General features: G+C 40.4%; 1 protein-coding gene across 1 annotated transcript in view; it reads right to left on the minus strand.

The window, feature by feature from the left end:
* The window catches only part of dnah9 (dynein, axonemal, heavy chain 9), a 199,808-nt gene that overhangs the window by 71,861 nt on the left and 109,671 nt on the right, over positions 1–18,276 (minus strand). The window contains exons 53-59 of the mRNA XM_085361180.1: positions 14,805–14,966; positions 14,320–14,553; positions 5,427–5,507; positions 4,813–4,992; positions 4,058–4,288; positions 2,746–2,940; positions 1,543–1,662 (exon numbers count right to left, since the gene is read on the minus strand). Coding sequence (XP_085217306.1) covers positions 1,543–1,662; positions 2,746–2,940; positions 4,058–4,288; positions 4,813–4,992; positions 5,427–5,507; positions 14,320–14,553; positions 14,805–14,966 — 1,203 coding nt within the window. The remainder of the gene's footprint in view (positions 1–1,542; positions 1,663–2,745; positions 2,941–4,057; positions 4,289–4,812; positions 4,993–5,426; positions 5,508–14,319; positions 14,554–14,804; positions 14,967–18,276) is intronic.

Genomic DNA, 18,276 nt, shown 5'->3' on the forward strand with positions numbered 1-18,276 from the left:
TTTGAGAAACAGGATCACCAACTGAGACACTCAGAACATTTCTGTATAATTTTATTTTATGTTAGTTGAAGGAAATTGCCTTCCCGGGTTTCCTCCGTGGCGTGAGCGATAAGCAGAGTTTGTCCTTTCCTTATAAGACTCCTAATTATTCAAAGTAACACTCAGGTATGCCGTTCAGCGGGGTTAGTTACGATATCGGGAGCAGTTAGGAGAACAAAGTGATACAGAAACTGTTCAGATTGCTTTCCCAGAATCAACTCAAAGGTTTATTTGATACACAGCAGTTTATATAGAGAAAAAAAGGTTCGTGTGTCAGCTTTCCCAGTTCAAACCGGTACAGACTAAATAAGGAAACGTCTTCCTGCCTTCTGAGCAAAGTATCCCTTGTGTAGTTTATCAGTTCAGCTATAATTTATGATCATCCCAGCAAAATACACTCCTAGACATAAAATACAGAGTTCTTTCATTAGTGAATTCTGAAACAAACCACCTAGCCTTTAACGAGCCTTTTTCTAAGAGATAAGGAAGGGAGGATGGGAGTAGGGAAGTGGTCTCATCTCTGTGGTGTTTTCGACCTTGAGGTACCAGCTTGTGAGTCCTACACATTAATTCTTGGGTCACAGAGAAAGAGAAAAACAACTAGTAGATGAGCCTTATTGAGTAACAGTTTTCCTGTATAAAACAATATCCTGTAAATGCTTACCGTGGTATCAAAATACCTAACATTAGTTATCTTGGGGAAAACAAAAATCTAGTTTTTAATCTTATTTTGTTAAATATTTACGACCTTGATGGACAGTGTTGGTTGTCTGAAAAAGTAACATATCTTTTCCATTTATTTATACCAGTGGGACCACAATGGGGATTTCTGTCAATCATGTGTTATTATTAAATCATAAAACAGCACAAAAAGTCACATATAAATTGAAATTCATGACATTAATACTCTGTATGTACTCTGTAGCAATCCTATTTTTTCCCAAGTCTGTATATGCAGTTGGCAGAATAACTACAGCATGAAATAGCAAAAATTTCAGGCCTTCATTCATTTCTGGCCCAAATAGCTTCTGTGCTATCTCATATGGCATCAGCTCCTCTTTTGATTGTATTATCAGATTAAGAAACTTTTGATATAGACATTATGCGTCACCTGTCATTTCTTTTATTTCATTTTAAATCTATTTCCTCCCGATAATTGATGGTGAAGAGGATGTGGCTGGCTTCTTCAGTCAGCGCTTCTGATATCATTTTATGTGTGTTAGGCATAAAATCTTTCCTACACCACAGACAAGAAAGAATCGGTAACCCAGGTACCCAGCAAGAAAGGTGCTGACAGTTGTAACCTCAAAATAAAAAATATGACACAAATAATGCTTAATTGATTGAAAGTGTCTTAGTCTAAATGCTACTAATCAAAGATAAGACAAAATCAACATCAGATTTAAAATGCAGTATTGCAGTGTGCACACATCTGTAACTATGTAAGCATGCTGTGACAGGAAACAGAGTGTATTTGTCTGTGGTAGTGGCTAGCCTCCTCACCAGACGGTTAGCCAGGGAAATGGTGTGCGCGGTTGATTCTGCTTCCTGTTGGCACTTGAGCTTGTCTGCAGTGGCCTTCTCAAACTTGGCTGTGAGCTTGGCCAGGTTCTCATTAAGGTGCTGATAGGCCACAAACACACACGCACACAAAAACAGAGAAAAAATTGGCACTTGTTAAAGTACAGTGTGGTCATAACGAATCCTAAGAGACAGAGATTAAAGACAGTCAAAGTGTTTCTATGAAAGAAATTTAGGAGTGTGTAGAAAGTTGGGTAAAACTTATCATTAGTCCCACTATGGATTTATTTGGCATATGGAAGCAATTAGCGCAAGGACAAACAGGATTAATCGGTGGAGAGGCACACAGGTTCAGTAGATTAGTTTGAGGATTGCTAATTCCCCTTGGCTCCGAAGCCACTCTCCACTCAAGCGATCTGACTGAGGGCTTGAAAAATGACAGCGAGAAGTCATGCTGGATCTTATTAATAGTCGTCACTCTGCAGGTTTTGATGTAAGCAGCAAAAGCTGCTGCAGCGTACCGAACCCAGTGCTCTGCTGGGGCTGTCTGATGCGCTGAATGCCAAACGCCACTGAGAAACAATTATTTACAGCTGCTTTTATCAATAGGGTTTTCAGGCTGACAGATTTGGTTTTAGATTAATTAACTGCAAAAGCTTTTAAAAGCACTTGCAACAGCTTAGCATTGATGAAATGCTGTTGGTAGATCATTGCTGGAAGAACGCATGTGTCAACTGTCACTCAAGCGTTGGAAAAATAATTCTGAACTTTTGCTTATGGCTTCCAGTTGTTTCTATTTTATTTCTGTAGCACCAAAATCTTATTATAACTACATATCTTCAGGTGATGGAGTTGTTGATCCTCACTGATGTCTCACGAATCTTTTATAGTGAGGTGCTGAGGATTTCTGACTTTTATAAGTCATTTTTCAACTCTCAGTCTCTTTTAAGTTTTAATACTTTTTTGTGCGTGTCACTGCGTTTGTGTCAAAGAAATGATAAGAAGAAGACAAGAACATGCCTTCAAAGAACAGTACTCCTTTCTTTAATAAAATGGTAATGCAATTTCAAAGAATATATCCTTTGGATTTTAGATATTGAAATTGTCTTCTTTTGAAACAGATACTTGTCAGGCAACAAATAAACTTTTCATTTCCTGTAGTCTCAGTTCAGTGCAGTGGCTTACATTGATTTTGCTTTTGATGGCGGCGAGCTTCTCTTGTGCAGCCGCCAGCTCTGCATTGGCCTTGCTTAGAGCCTGACGCTTCGGCTCCACCTCGCAGTAAACCTCGTAGAACTTGACGATGTTTAAAACCCAGGAGCACAGACCCGCTGCTGCATATGACTTGGATGCCACCAGGTCTGGCTGGAATTCTGGATCCTGGAGAAAAGGATACACATGCTGTCACATCCTGCTTCCAAATTCAAAATGCGTTAATAATTTCTCAGGCTGTCAGCAAATATCCTGAAAATGAACATAAAATTCATATTAAATTATGGTTAAAATGCAGTATAAAATGTCTTTCTGTGTAATAACGTCAGGAGAGCTGTGTGGTAAAGTTGCAGGCTTAACACTGTTGCTGATGTGAAGTGAGAGAGAGTAATAAATGATTTACAACGCTTGGACATTAGCAGGCTTCTCACATACATTAGCTAGCTTAACTTTTGTAACTTTGTCTGCAAAACATACAGGCGAAGACACACAGTTCTACATCAACATCAGTTTGGGCCTGAAATAATTCATCAGCAACTACGTGGTAATGATGGTAAAAAATTCATGATCCAACTCATAAGCATGAGAGGCTAACAAGGATATAGCTAGCTGTTTCTTTTCTTGGAAAATCTTTTGATATAGCTGCTACCTCTGTCCATTAAATGTACACCAAGAATGAATATCAATTTACAAATGAGTTTGTTATTGCAAAACGAATGCTGACATATTTTTGTTTATTATATTGCTTTGGCACAGTCCTTTCATGTTATCCTGTGTAATTTGATCTGCAGCAGCTATTTTGGCTAAAGGATACAGGATATTACTGGATTCTCAAACACACAGTGTCAAAAGCAAATCAGTGATAATGAAAGTAAAATCATTTGGTGCACAGGCAGTTGGAAAATAGTTCTCAGTTTGAACTATTTTACCTGTTTTTCCAAAATAGTTCTTTTTTTCACAAGGTACAGAGATTAATTTCAGTTCAACAGTTCCTACATAGTGAACTTAAGCTGCACTTTACCTTTATTGGCCACACTGACATTCCTCATGTTTGCTTCACTGAACTTCATCATCAGGACGGCTGTTAAATTTGTAATGCTTAATTTACTAGCTGATTCTCTCTCTCTGTCATTTCAACACTTGGCAGCCATAATGTGCCATTGTCATTATAATCACACCCCTACTAAATTTATGACTTATTAGTTGAGCTTGCCATGCGGCAGACATTGCACTCTGAACAGTGTTAGCAAGGACTTCAATGAGTAAGGGCTAATTGAACACTTACCTGCAGGTAAGGCTGAATGGCCTTAAGGCAAGCCTCTGGGATCTTTTCCTTGTTGAAGTTAATCAAAGAGTCCAGGAATGTGTCCACTTTGGCCATCATTACCTTTGCAGCCTTCCAGCTGCGATCCTTTGGGACTTTGCCACCAGGTGCCATCAGGACCATGACTGCTGCTGTGATGTTGGTCACTGCTGCCACTGGAGAGCCAAATGACTTCAGCTCAGTCAAGTTGTTCTGATGTAGGGAAGACAGACAGAGTCACTAATGAAAAATGAAAGCTGTGATCGAATTGAGTTTGTATAAAAGTACTTGTCTGTGGTCTTCTGAGGGGAAAAGAGAGAAAGTGGAAAGGATTAGAATAAAGACAGAAGAACCTGTGCTGACTCTGAGAAGACAACAGAGAATTCTAATTAGGGCATCTTTAGAGAGCTCTAAGCAGTGATTGAACTGTCTGTTCTGCTTGTTTGAACAGAGAGCACCTTTAAACACAGAGGGTGTTTTTGAATATGCCCCAGGATGCTCATAAACCTACATGGGATGCAAGGATAAAGTAAAATGTCTGCAGAACACAGAGAAGACATTATTTTGGGGAAGACCTGCTAAATCCTATGACTAAATAATCTCCTATACAATTCAAGGCTTGTGTGCACGTAAGTTATTCCACTGAAGCTGGGAAAATTAAATCAAAACCAAGCAAGAAAAGTATAAAGTATGAAGTAAATCAATACGTTACAGCAGGGGACAAGAGAGTAACTGACCTTATTGAGAGTGTTAAGGGCATCCTGAGCAGCAAGCAGGGCTGGCTCGGCTTTAGCTAAGTCTTCTTCACAGTCTCTCTGTTTGCCGCTGACTACCACAGCAATGGCAGCCACTTTTTCTTCTTCTTCATCAGCCACCGCCTTCTCTTTGGACACTTTCTCAGTTTCTATCCCAACCTCCTGGGGCCAGCACACAGAATTTATTGCTAGGTTAACATGTAAAGTGGCTTAATAAACACAACTACTCTTTAATTAAGCAAAACTGGTATTTTAAACTGTAAAAAGACAAATCAAAATTCCAAGGTATAAGACTGAGAACAAAGAATGCTCTGAGAAACAAAATGCAGGCGTTTTTTCTTCCGACTAATTTGACACTGAGGTTTAAGCCTAACTTTCTCTGAATATCTAATATTTTACTGAGCAGTTCCAGCCAAGACTAGAAATCCATCCGTAGATAGGGACGCTGCTTCTGATATGACAGCCTAGTGCTTAATTAAGATTTATTTAACATCATACTTCATTTCTTTAAGCACTGCCAGAGAAATATGCCCCAAAACATAGGTACGTGTTTTGTTTTGTTTTTCTTGAGGTGCTGGTGTTATATATGTTCTTGCCTGTATAAGTTTGTCAGCATCCTCATTCTTCTGCTTGAGTTCCACTTCTTGAGCAGCCAGCTTGGCCTTGAGGTCATCCACCTATCGGAAGATGAGACACCGGAGAGCGGGAGGTCAGGAGGATTTGCCTGGATGAAGATCTGGATAAATGAGATCTTCAGCCAGTCAAATCCTTGTTCAATGGAGCAGTACAACAAATTTCTGACAGTAGTATATGCTAAGAGTTACAAAGAGATGAGTGCCTACCAGCAAATCTGTAGGCAAGAAATGAGATTTTTTTAAGTGAACAGACCAGCATTTATATGGAGTTTCTCTATTCTTACTGACCACTGATCTCTGTATTGCTCTCTTCCACAGCGTGTCTTTGTCCTGTCTTCCTCCCCTCAACCCAAAGAGGTTTGTTCCTGTTAAAAGGGAGTTTTTCCTTCCTGCTGTCACCAAAGCACTGTGATTGTCTGGTTGTTGGGGTTTTCTCTGTTTTCTTTGTATTATTGTAGGATGTTGACCTTACAATATAAAGAGCCTTGAGGCAACTTTTGTTTTCATTTCGCTCTCAATAAATTAAATTGAACTGAATAGTTTAAATCTGTGAGGAAAGCTTTTAGTATAGGCCTGTACAGGATTCGCACCCAATACTACAACCTGGCTGTGATTACAAATAGACAGAGTCACTGCAGTGAATACTGAAACACCTCTGACCTGCAGAGATATAAAATGTATCAACCACCATCAGCTTAATATTGCAAAGGTCCCCCCTCAGACCATCCAGTTATTGATCCATCCAGTTCACCAGCTTCAGCTTTTTTTAACGTTAAAATAGACATCCTAACATCACAAACATGATACTAGCATCAGTCTATTTCTCCAAAAAAAGAGTCACTGCTCAGATGTTGAACTGTACATTTAATTAAAACATGAAACAGTCTCCAGTTTACATAAGTTGAAAGGAAAAAAGTAACACAAAGATTAAGATGAAGGGAACAATGACTTGAGCGCAGAGGCGGGCTACTGACAATAATCTATTTCTGTTTTGTTAAATGGTCTTGCAATCAGTGTGCATATCATTAAGACTAATGAATCTGGCACTATCACCTAACTGAAGGACTGATCATTTTGTTTTGTCGTTTGCATCATTGTTGGATCTTCATTATTAATACGACTGCTGATTGAGCTCAAAAGCATCTCAACTGAAAGGTAAACATCTCAGTTCTTCAAGGCAATAAATATGATTCTGTGTCTTATGAGAGTCAAAAAAATACGCTTCATAAAGGACACTAAACATTTGCAGATACTATTTTGTGCCCTATAGGATTGTGCCATGGGTCATGCATGTGACCTTTTAGCATTACTGTAAAAAAACTGTAACCTGTCCAAGCAGATAAAGGGAGAAATAAGAGATGAACGGCATGCATAGTTTGAAAATATAAAAGCTTTAGGACTGGAGCTGCTATCAGCGCGCGCGCACACACACACACACACACACACACACACACACACACACACACACACACATAAATGAATAGACCAAAGACGATCATAAAGAGAAATTAAAGCTGTTACAAACTCCTCATAACTCCCTGACAACTAGGGCTCTACATTAACGTCCGACTCCATCAAAACATTGCACTGGGGAAATAAAAACAGACTGTTTTTCATGCTTGTCTTTCAGCTAATTAACAAACAGAAAAATCAGGCCTGAGGGAAGACGGCCCTTTTGGGTTGCGACAATTCTGTATAAAATATGCAGTTGAACATTAGACGAGCACCAAGTGAGCCATCAACATGATGAATAGGTGGGGTGGGGGTTGGGCAAAAGAGGGAGGGTGGGAAGAGGGAGAGGGGCAAAAAGGGACAAACTAATTGGTGAAAGACAAGCGTGATATTCAATATATCTGCGCTGCTTCGGTGTTTATGTACTGCTGATAGAAATCCAAGTAGGAAAAACATGCCTCTGTGCCCCTGACTGCCTGTATAAAACAGCCCACTCTCACTCCCTGCAGCTGGAAATGTAAATTGGAACAACCATTTCTTAAGGCGAGAGAAAATTCAATACAAAACCAAAAGACTATACCCATTCATTCAAATGCGATGGCTTATGCACTCAAAACACACGTTTAAATTCAATAGAGTTTGGGATTCCAGTGTTTGCTTACATTGCCGTGTGGACTAAGTATAGCTTCATTCATGCAACAAAAAGACATCTGGCCGTTTGTGTGTTAAGGGAACGGGGTGTCTAATGTTTCCAGTTATTATCCATATAAGAGAAAACCCTCCCGTTTCTTTTCCCCAGTGCAAATAGCTGTCAGGAGTTAGCCTCTTTTGGTAGGAGCTAAGTTTAGAGCGATTACATGAAACACCTCCACACTGATTTGAACAGGAGAATTACTGCAAAGACGTACTTATTGCTACAGCAGTGATTAGTCATACTACACCTTTTATTTTTCATTCTGCTGTTATTACTAAATTGACCACTATTTCTCTAACTATACACCTACTTATCTATCTGTACTACTGCTTGTACTACTAATGGTCTTGCAGGAACTATATGATGCTACTCTATATGGTCACTGTATCAGAATATTGATTAAATTCTTCAACACGAGAGACTGTATGCTGGCTTCCAGACCAATACAGATGGTCTGTATATAGACTAGTAAATATTAAAAAAGGGTGAACTTGAATGCTATCATGCAATTAGAACGTAACAGATTAGGATAAATTACCTATTGTCATAAATACTGGCCGTCGTGTATACCACAAGTCATTTAGTTGTTCACAAGGAATGCTCTGGCCCCTTATTAGTAAGCGAGACAAAATAAATTAATGTCTTTAATCTACTTTAGCAAAACCTACTATTACAGCTGCTAATGTATCAGAACTACTACTTCCTACTGCAACTCGTACACATTCTAGTAATACTTCTACAACTGCTTCTACCAGAACTCAAAGTACATCTACTACTTGTATTAGTACTACTTATCCTAGAAGTAGTACTACAGTTAGCATGCAATAGTACTTCAGCTGGTAGTACCACAGCACATGCACAAATATGTCACAATGCAAACTAACCAAAGGTAGAAATCCACCTCTGTAAAACTGAAGAGGGAAAAAAAACATGAAACTAATGTGTTCTCTGGGGAGCAGATGACTCATACACACACACATACCCACATACTGTACACACACACACACACACACACACACACACACACACACACACACACACACACACACACATACACACACACACACATACAGACAAAGATCCCTTGCTTGAACCCTTCCGGTCGTTGTTTATCATGACCGCCGCAGCCCCTGGTGAGCCACAGTTTCCCTTGCACAGAATGTTAAATAACAGTACTTATAATAGGGCAGCCATCATTGTGAATGCACTAACAAATACAGGGTGCACTAATGGTGGCTTGCTGCTGTAAAGGGTATGCTCTCTAATTAGAAGGCTCCTCAATTATCATACCCCCCCCGTATATTTCATGTATGTGTCTGTGTGGCTGCGTGTGTGCATACATGTGTGTGTGCTAGTCTGTTCCTACAGTAAATGGGAGACGGGAAACAAAACTTCGCTCTGCAGCTTTCAACACTAACGTCACTTGTTTATGGGGTGTTTATGTATGTGTGATCTTGTGCGGGTGGAAATGTGTGGGCCTGTTTATGCAAAGCACTGGAGATGCATGGTATGTAACAGTGACACTGTGTGTGCAGGGCTGTGTGTGTATGTGAGGCTTTGCTTTTACTCAACAGGTTTAGTATACCCACTATCATTAGGACTGCCTCACACGCAGACTTTCTGTTACATTATTCATATTCCATATTGCTCTTCTGAAAAGGTTTAGAGATGGGAAACATTTAAACAAATTGATCCAGGTGTATGTATTAAAGAGGGAAACATTAAATGATTCGGATAAACATTTTGTAATACAAATGAAAAAACAAAAATTAGCCAGGTATTTGTCTGCTCTACCTACGGTTTAGTAAGATTAACAGGCTGTCTATGGCACACAGAACAAATGGCCACAGTAGCAGTCTAAATCCACTGCTGTTACTAATACAACTTAACTATTACTACCATTAATACTGCCTTTACTCTTGCCACTTGTGCTACTTCCACCACTATGTTAATTATATATATCACTTCTACTACTGCTAACCCTAGCTCTTTATAATTGATGTCACACTATTGAGCATTTGTAAGGTATTAGCAAGTGCTTAACTAATCATACACCTTAGTATGTCATTCATAAATACAGATATGTTTATCCATCTGTTACTGTTACACCATGTACAGCTATCACTTCAACTACATCCCTGCTAGTAAAAATCATATATCTGTATTTATTATAATGTCATACCCATAATGAGAAAGCACTACTTCAATTGTCATTGCTAATATTATAAATGCTAGCTCTACTACCTCTATGCTACTGTGACATCCAAGTAAATGAAGTCTAATTAAAAGGCCTTAAAGTCAGCATTGACCCTGTCACTATATTAGAGCCACTCCATATACTTGGCATCTGGCTTAAGAAAGCTAAATGTGAAACTTAAGGATACAGCACACTAATTAGTTGGCAACTTGTCCATCATGAGGAATTAGCCATTAAATTATCCTGCTTTATTCTCTTGTCTGACTCTGATTCAATAACTAGAACTTCATGTTGCATTCAGTAAACATTTTTATGATGAGTTCATAGGCTTAATCACTCGAATCAAGTCTTACTGAGGTCACAGAGGAAAAGATTCAAGAGTCATTTTCCCATATATTACAAAATTAAAAGTCCTTACGCAGCCACATGAGCCTTTATTTCATTATGTATTTATTTAACAAGGGCAACGAATGTTAGTGAATATCAACATACCAAAAATATTAGGTCTGCAGGGATAAGTGATGGATGGAGGAAATTTTATTTTAGTCACATAAATCCTAAACAGGGAGGAGTAAAGAAGTCAGACTAGATCACTAGCCAGTTGGAAAATATAAGAAAATAAGATGTATTTAATTTTATGGGCTTCTGGACAATTTATTAAATGGTGGAAATAAGTGCAATGATGCAGTTGCAGCGTTTGCAATGCCCTACAATCCACAATGATGTAACTAGTTCACTTAAGTAATAACCAACATTCTACCAAGGTCAGCGCAAATTAGAGAGTCAAAAATCTGCAGACCCACTGAGGGAGCGGGAAGGAGAGAGTGGAATCGCTACTAACCAAAATAATCTGGTGTAAGGCAACTCTCTCTGAGAGTGCACAGTGCATAGGGTTCTGAGGATTGAGAGTCAGGTGGAGTGCTGGATTTAGTCAAAGGAAAGCTGCTCTATTACAAACTGTTCCACCCTGTGAACCTGAACAACAGCTGACCTGTATGATATGTAGAACAACGCCAAAGAGGATTATGAGTGATCACTGTTACTATGTTACTGTGCCACATTCACATTTTTTTGTAGCACACAGCAACATTCAGGCATAAATCTAACACACTTACACATATTTATTAATAGATGAATTTTCCTAGACATTTCACTTTTAATCATTACAGATTCAACCTCAGAGACGTTGCCTGCCGTGTGCGCACTGCTGAGAAAAAGACAGCTCAAAGTTTTGGCCCTACTCTCACAGATTTGCGCATACACAAAGTGCCAATTACACTCATTCTGATAACATTTCCCCCTCTTAAAAAAGACAACCCTAGTAGCAACCATCACAGCCACCTTAGGCATAAGACATGCTTTTTTTGGAATTGGATTTTGCAACTTGCAGTAAACTGTGTGCTGCAAACTCTGTAAAACACATTTGCATGGCTCATGTGAATATCCTCCTGGAAGGGAAACTCTTACAACTACATATACCATAAGGCTAGCTGCAAAGATAATCCTGTCCACAACTTTCACTCACAAAATTGACATCTTAGGTAAATCCAGTAGTTTTTTTTAACAGCAAAAGGTTTTGTACTGTCATAGTAAACCTTTCCCTAAATGCTCCTCCTTCTTTAGACTTGTAATGCAGAGGTATTTTTCACAGGCTCTTATCGTTTAAGTGACCTGAATAAAACAACAAGCTAAGAACAACTTGTGGTGGATTAGATGTATTTTGTAGTCCATCTTCTGCCTATTGTAGTTTCAACCCAGCAGACATCCAGAGTCACGCTGCTAAGGAGACTACTGCTAGGTTGCTCAGATTTTCAGTGCACCACTCTTCTCTTCTCCTAAGTACTTATCTATTTTCCTACCCACCTGTCTTTGACCCTGATGCCGTCTTTGATGAAGGAGATACTTTTGAAACATGTTCTGGGAGCTTCTTTCTGCCTGGCTTTCAAAGGTCAAATGGCATATTGGCCATTTTAGGTCAGAAATAATGCTTCACTTACAGCACAAACACTGTCATAGCTTTAACTATGACCTATGGAAGAAAAGAAATTGCTATAATAACAACAAAAACCAAGAAAATTAGAATAAAGCATTAAAAAAATGCTTAAGAGGCAGAGAAATGTTGAAGGCAAAAACAGAAACAAGCTCATATTTTCATACAGAAAAAACATAGTACAAGGCATAAAAGAGTATTTTAAATAGTTAACATGGAGTCTAGTGGTAACTATGAGCTATATTTGACAAAATAAAATATTCACAATATTAGTTAGTCAGGACATTGATTCTTTTTTAGAGACTGAATACTAAATTGTAACAAGAGGAGATGCAAGACAAAACAAAAGAAGCCTCTTTGACTTTAACCTGGACCTTGAAGCAGCTAAATGGCCTTACCCACCAAAGCCCTTTTTAACAGCATAGAGCTGACTGATGAAATCTGGTGCCTTGTTATGTAAAGTCTCATATGTAATTAAAGATACTTTGACATGGATTCTCAAAAAAAAATCACAAGTGCAGAGAAGTTATGATGATACTGATGTGGGAGCATCTGGTCGTTGTCAGTATCCAGGATGCACGAGTCTGCACAAACTAATGATGAGCTACAGCTCGGGCATGAAAGCAGTGCAATAAGGTATTGTTGACACACACACACAGACACACACCTATATAAGTGCGTGTGTCTGTGTGTGAGTAAGAGAGGGAGAGAGAGAAAGAGAATTTGGACTTTATTTTCCACATCTGCTGCAGTTGTGCCTTTAGCTTCTGGTACTTCTTTGTGCTCCTTCTTTATGATGCTACTGTTGGCTGGGGTTGTCACATTTATCCCACATTTACAGACTTCTGTTCCTTGTCAACCACCAACCAGATATAGGTTGGTGGTTGGTAGCTGGGGCACCTTGTCTGTCTTTGTAGCATCTCTGCACAGACAGCAACTTAGGCCCTGTCAGCTGTGGTACACTTTTGCATTATGGATCAGAGCCAGCGTATAGGAAGTGGCTGGAAGTCACTCCACTCCTAAATCTATATCAGTATCCACTCTTTGCATTGAGTTGGCTTAAGGGGTTTGAGGCCTATGCATAACAACAGTGGGGACAGTGCATCATTTTGGTATATGCCACACTTATGTGACTTACGTGATTGCTTTGGAGTCGTGCATTAATGCATTGGCTTTATACTGTGTTTATACACTCCAATATCCATGTGTGGGGCATTGGGTTGTAGGCTTTCTTGTACTCAATCCAGCCTAGTGTTGGAGTCCTGGTGTACCATTCATAAAATACATGAAGCCACTATTGATTAATGACTTGTTAATCACAAGTCGTGAGCAAGTAAGTAAGGATATATTTGTTTAAATTCCTTTCTGGCTCAAATTTGGACCATACTTTACAAAGTCCAAATGTCCTGCTGTATTTAGTGAAGACTTTAAACTACCACTAGAGCCCATAAAGAAATCAGGAAAAGTGTCTATCGATAGCTAATTTTTCCCTTAATTTTAGACTTAATTTTCAATGTACAGCTTTCTTGTAAATTTTATTAAACATTTTATATCTTTAACATTCTCAGCTTATCACAGTTTTATTGTTTAGAACTTTTCAATTTTATTTTAACTTTATTTTTTTCTTTTTATTTACTATACAGTCACACTGTATCTTATTTTAATTGATGCTGCTTGGCCTGTTTTGATATGTGCATTGTGTGTTTATCTAAAAAAAAGTTTTTATATATATATATATATATATATATAGTCATAAAATGAACAACAGTTTGCTTATTCTTTATTTTTGGAAAGTATTTTGTAATGCTGGTTTTCCCGACCAAAGTTTTCCAGTTTAATATTTCACTGTGCCTGCACCTTGACCTTGCATAATCCAGTAACTCCCCAGCGCTACCATCCTATCTAAATACAATCATATCTGGTTTTAAAAAAAGATGGCAAGAGCCAAAACTACCAGTCGAGACTTGAAAATGAAAGTGTGACCTTTATATACAGTTTATGACCTTGGTATCACCATCTGTTTCAAAATTTAAAATTATTCTTTGCAGCATGATACACATAGTTCTAGTAAGAGTAACACGTCTAAATGATAAAAAGGTTGTTTTTTTTTCTTTGCCTTTGTATAAATAAATATGTACTTGAAATCAGAGAGAAATGATAAAGAACACTTTGGATTGTTGTTCTAACTATTAGATATTCTATTTCCGTTAATATATGAAACAATCTATACACAATGCTTACATTAAAGAGGTATTTTACAAGCTGATATCCAAGTTTAATAACACCATTTACTAAATGAGGATTGTGGTAAGATTATTTTGTGAACTCGTGCTTCCAGTTTCTACATCACACTTTTGTAAGTTACCTTTTAAACCATATCAGCTTACATGTCACAGACCCCGTAATTCAGCACATGAACCTAAAACCCCCCTGAGTGTCAAACTGTGAACATGTCTCACTTCGCACAGTGAAGTTCAAACAGCTAGGTGAACACTGAGCAAAACACAGTGTGGATGAATACCTGAGCAGAGGTGCTGTTGAGCTTCTGGAGACCGTTCTCCAGCCGCTCCATCTTGTTGGTGAGGTCTTTGCTCTTCTGGCCCAGCAGACTGCGATACAGCTTGATCTGCTCCAGGAAAGACTTGGGCGTGGTGTAGTTGTAGCGCCGCTCATTGGCTAGGTACTCCTTCGACATTTGATTGACACTCATGTGGACATAAGCCATGAATTTACTGATCGACTCCTTCACTTGGGGCTGCGGGAATGAAAAGTCCTACAACTGTTTAGTTCCCATTAAAAGCAGATAACTGGGCAGATGTAGATATAGAGTAATATTTCTTGAGGCTCGGGCTTGGAATTTAATTTTCAGGGGCCTCTGGTACTCTTAAATGAATATCACATTCAGTCTGTCATGGTGGTTGACATTTGAAATTATATCATCAGAGTGTGAAAATCATTTAGGTGAGTAGCTTCACCTCACTGTATTAGATTATGAACTGTTCTCACATTGATATTCTCAACCTCCTCCAGGAACCTGAAGCTGACCGACTCCAGAGCCTCCTGTGGCCACTCGTGGAACCAGTTGATTGCTGTGCAGTTGACTACTGCTGGGAACTTCCTGCTGCGAACCCTCAGTTTACTGCCAACTGGAGAAAAACACAAAGCCACCTGCAATACATGCACACACACATCCAAAGAGACAGACGGGCACACTGAGGTCAAATAGAATCGAGTGTCAAGTCAAACACAGTCGATCAAATTAATTTCGCTTCCTTCTGATTGGAGCCACAGTGAGCACTTCTGCTCAGACTTATCCTTCATGGTCAAGAGAGGGAGCGGAACACTGTGAATTAATTATCTGCAGTTCCATCATTAAACACACAAAGCCTCCAGCAAAGATGTGAATCAAACAATATGCTGAGCTGTGGGCTACGTCAGACTGAGATTCACTGTTGGAAATGAACAGCTGGCTTGTTGAGAAGCTCAGCCAGATGTTCGATGCATTAGACAGAAGAAACAAACATGCAGGAGGCATTCCCAAAGACACTTCTGATTATAATTAACTCTGGAGAAAGAAAACACCACACATCTACCTCACAATCACTGTGATATTCTATTTACTAGTAGAATATTGACTGATATTCTATCGACTGAGGATTTACTTACTGTAAAAGATGTCGTAATGCCACATCACTAAGTTAATTTATCTTACAATGACAAACAGTTGCATCTACCAGTCTGAGCAGGATTCACATAACAGTGAACATTGTGGCCCCTTTCTTTCTCCTCTTATTTACAGCAGCTCTTTATTCTCCACCCATCAGTTTTTCTGTTATTTTATCAGGTCACATTTATTTGATCTGAATTACTAAGAGTGTTGGGGAGTAACGGAATAATGTACCGCTGTTACGTATTTAAAATACAAAATATGAGTAACTGTATTCCATTACAGTTACCGTTTTAAAAGGTGGTATTCAGAATACAGTTACTTTGTTGAAATGAATGGATTACACGGCGGTATTTTCCTGTTTCATAAGGCTATGAACTCTATATTTTTGGTGTCCACACCGGTGGAAACCCAAACAAAACACGCATTAAGAGGCGCTCATGTCTGTGTCTCAATCACGCGGCCCATGTCACCTACTTGCGGCCCACATAATGACGTGAAGAAATATTTAAAAAAATTATTCACAAAAATGATTTAATATGATGGCAATAGGCAGAGTGTTACAGGCTTCGCCCTAAAGAATGTAGCCTCATGGGCAGTGTAGTCCATGCTGCAGGGAGAACGGACTGCTGTACCCGTTATGTGTCTGTGAGCCAGGGAGGGAGAAAAAGAGTCGAAAAGTAAGAGATGTCACCGACCAGAAACGGGAGATGGAAGCATGTAAATATATTTTATATATATATGTATATATATATATATATATATAAAAAAAACACCCAGCACGCCCCTGCGGGCGGTTTATCCTTCAAGCTCGGGTCCTCTACCAGAGGCCTGGGAGCTTGAGGGTCCTGCGCAGTATCTTAGCTGTTCCCAGGACTGCGCTCTTCTGGACAGAGATCTCCGATGTTGTTCCCGGGATCTGCTGGAGCCACTCGCCTAGCTTGGGAGTCACCGCACCTAGTGCTCCGATTACCACGGGGACCACCATTACCTTCACCCTCCACATCCTCTCGAGCTCTTCTCTGAGCCCTTGGTATTTCTCCAGCTTCTCGTGTTCCTTCTTCCTGATATTGCTGTCATTCGGAACCGCTACATCGATCACTACGGCCGTCTTCTTCTGTTTGTCTACCACCACTATGTCCGGTTGGTTAGCCACCACCATTTTGTCCGTCTGTATCTGGAAGTCCCACAGGATCTTAGCTCGGTCATTCTTCACCACCCTTGGGGGCATCTCCCATTTTGACCTCGGGACTTCCAGGTTATACTCGGCACAGATGTTCCTGTACACTATGCCGGCCACTTGGTTATGGCGTTCCATGTATGCCTTGCCTGCTAGCATCTTGCACCCTGCTGTTATGTGCTGGATTGTCTCTGGGGCATCTTTACACAGCCTGCACCTGGGGTCTTGCCTGGTGTGATAGACCCCAGCCTCTATGGATCTTGTACTCAGAGCTTGTTCTTGTGCTGCCATGATTAGTGCCTCTGTGCTGTCTTTCAGTCCAGCTTTGTCCAGCCACTGGTAGGATTTCTGGATATCAGCCACCTCCTCTATCTGCCGGTGGTACATACCGTGCAGGGGCCTGTCCTTCCATGATGGTTCCTCGTTTCCCTCCTCTTTCTTGGGTTTCTGCTGCCTGAGGTATTCACTGAGCACTCGGTCAGTTGGGGCCATCTTCCCAATGTATTCTTGGATGTTCCTTGTCTCATCCTGGACTGTGGTGCTGACACTCACCAGTCCCCGGCCCCCTTCCTTCCGCTTAGCGTACAGCCTCAGGGTGCTGGACTTGGGGTGAAACCCTCCATGCATGGTAAGGAGCTTTCTTGTCTTTATGTCAGTGGCTTCTATCTCCTCCTTTGGCCAGCCTATTACCCCAGCAGGGTACCTGATCACGGGCAGGGTGTACGTGTTGATGGCCCGGATCTTGTTCTTACCATTCAGCTGACTCCTCAGGACTTGCCTGACCCTCTGCAGGTACTTGGTGGTTGCAGCCTTTCTAGCGGCCTCTTCATGGTTCCCATTTGCCTGCGGGATCCCCAGGTACTTGTAACTGTCCTCTATGTCTGCAATGTTGCCTTCTGGTAGTTCAATCCCCTCAGTTCTGACTACCTTCCCTCTCTTTGATACCATCCGACTACACTTCTCCAGTCCGAACGACATTCCAATGTCATTGCTGTATAGCCTGGTAGTGTGGATCAGTGAATCGTTCACTCTTGGCATACAGCTTGATGTCATCCATGTACAGGAGGTGGCTGACAACTGCTCCGTTCCGTAGTCGGTATCCGTAGCCAGTCTTGTTAATGATCTCACTGAGGGGGTTCAGGCCTATGCAGAACAGCAGTGGGGACAGAGCATCTCCTTGGTAGATCCCGCACTTGATGGTGACTTGTGCTATGGGCTTGGAGTTGGCCTCTAGTGTTGTACGCCACATCCCCATTGAGTTCCTGATGAAGGCTCTTAGGGTCCCATTGATCTTGTACAATTCTAGGCATTCCAGTATCCAGCTGTGGGGCATTGAGTCATAGGCCTTCTTGTAATCAATCCAGGCAGTGCACAGGTTGGTCAGTCTGGTCTTGCAGTCTCGGCTGATTGTTCTGTCTACCAGTAGCTGGTGTTTTGCGCCTCTGGTATTCTTGCCAATTCCTTTCTGTGCCCCGCTCATGTATTGACCCATGTGCCTGTTCATCTTAGCCGATATGATGCCTGACAGGAGCTTCCATGTAGTACTGAGGCAGGTTATTGGTCGGTAGTTGGAGGGGACCGGTCCCTTCTTGGGGTCCTTGGGGATCAGGACCGTCCGGCCTTCAGTTAGC

The sequence above is a fragment of the Diplotaxodon limnothrissa genome, linkage group LG8 (assembly GCF_057381915.1).
Source record: "Diplotaxodon limnothrissa isolate DT_005_m linkage group LG8, D_limnothrissa_male_GT1.1, whole genome shotgun sequence".
Lineage (NCBI taxonomy): Eukaryota > Metazoa > Chordata > Actinopteri > Cichliformes > Cichlidae > Diplotaxodon > Diplotaxodon limnothrissa.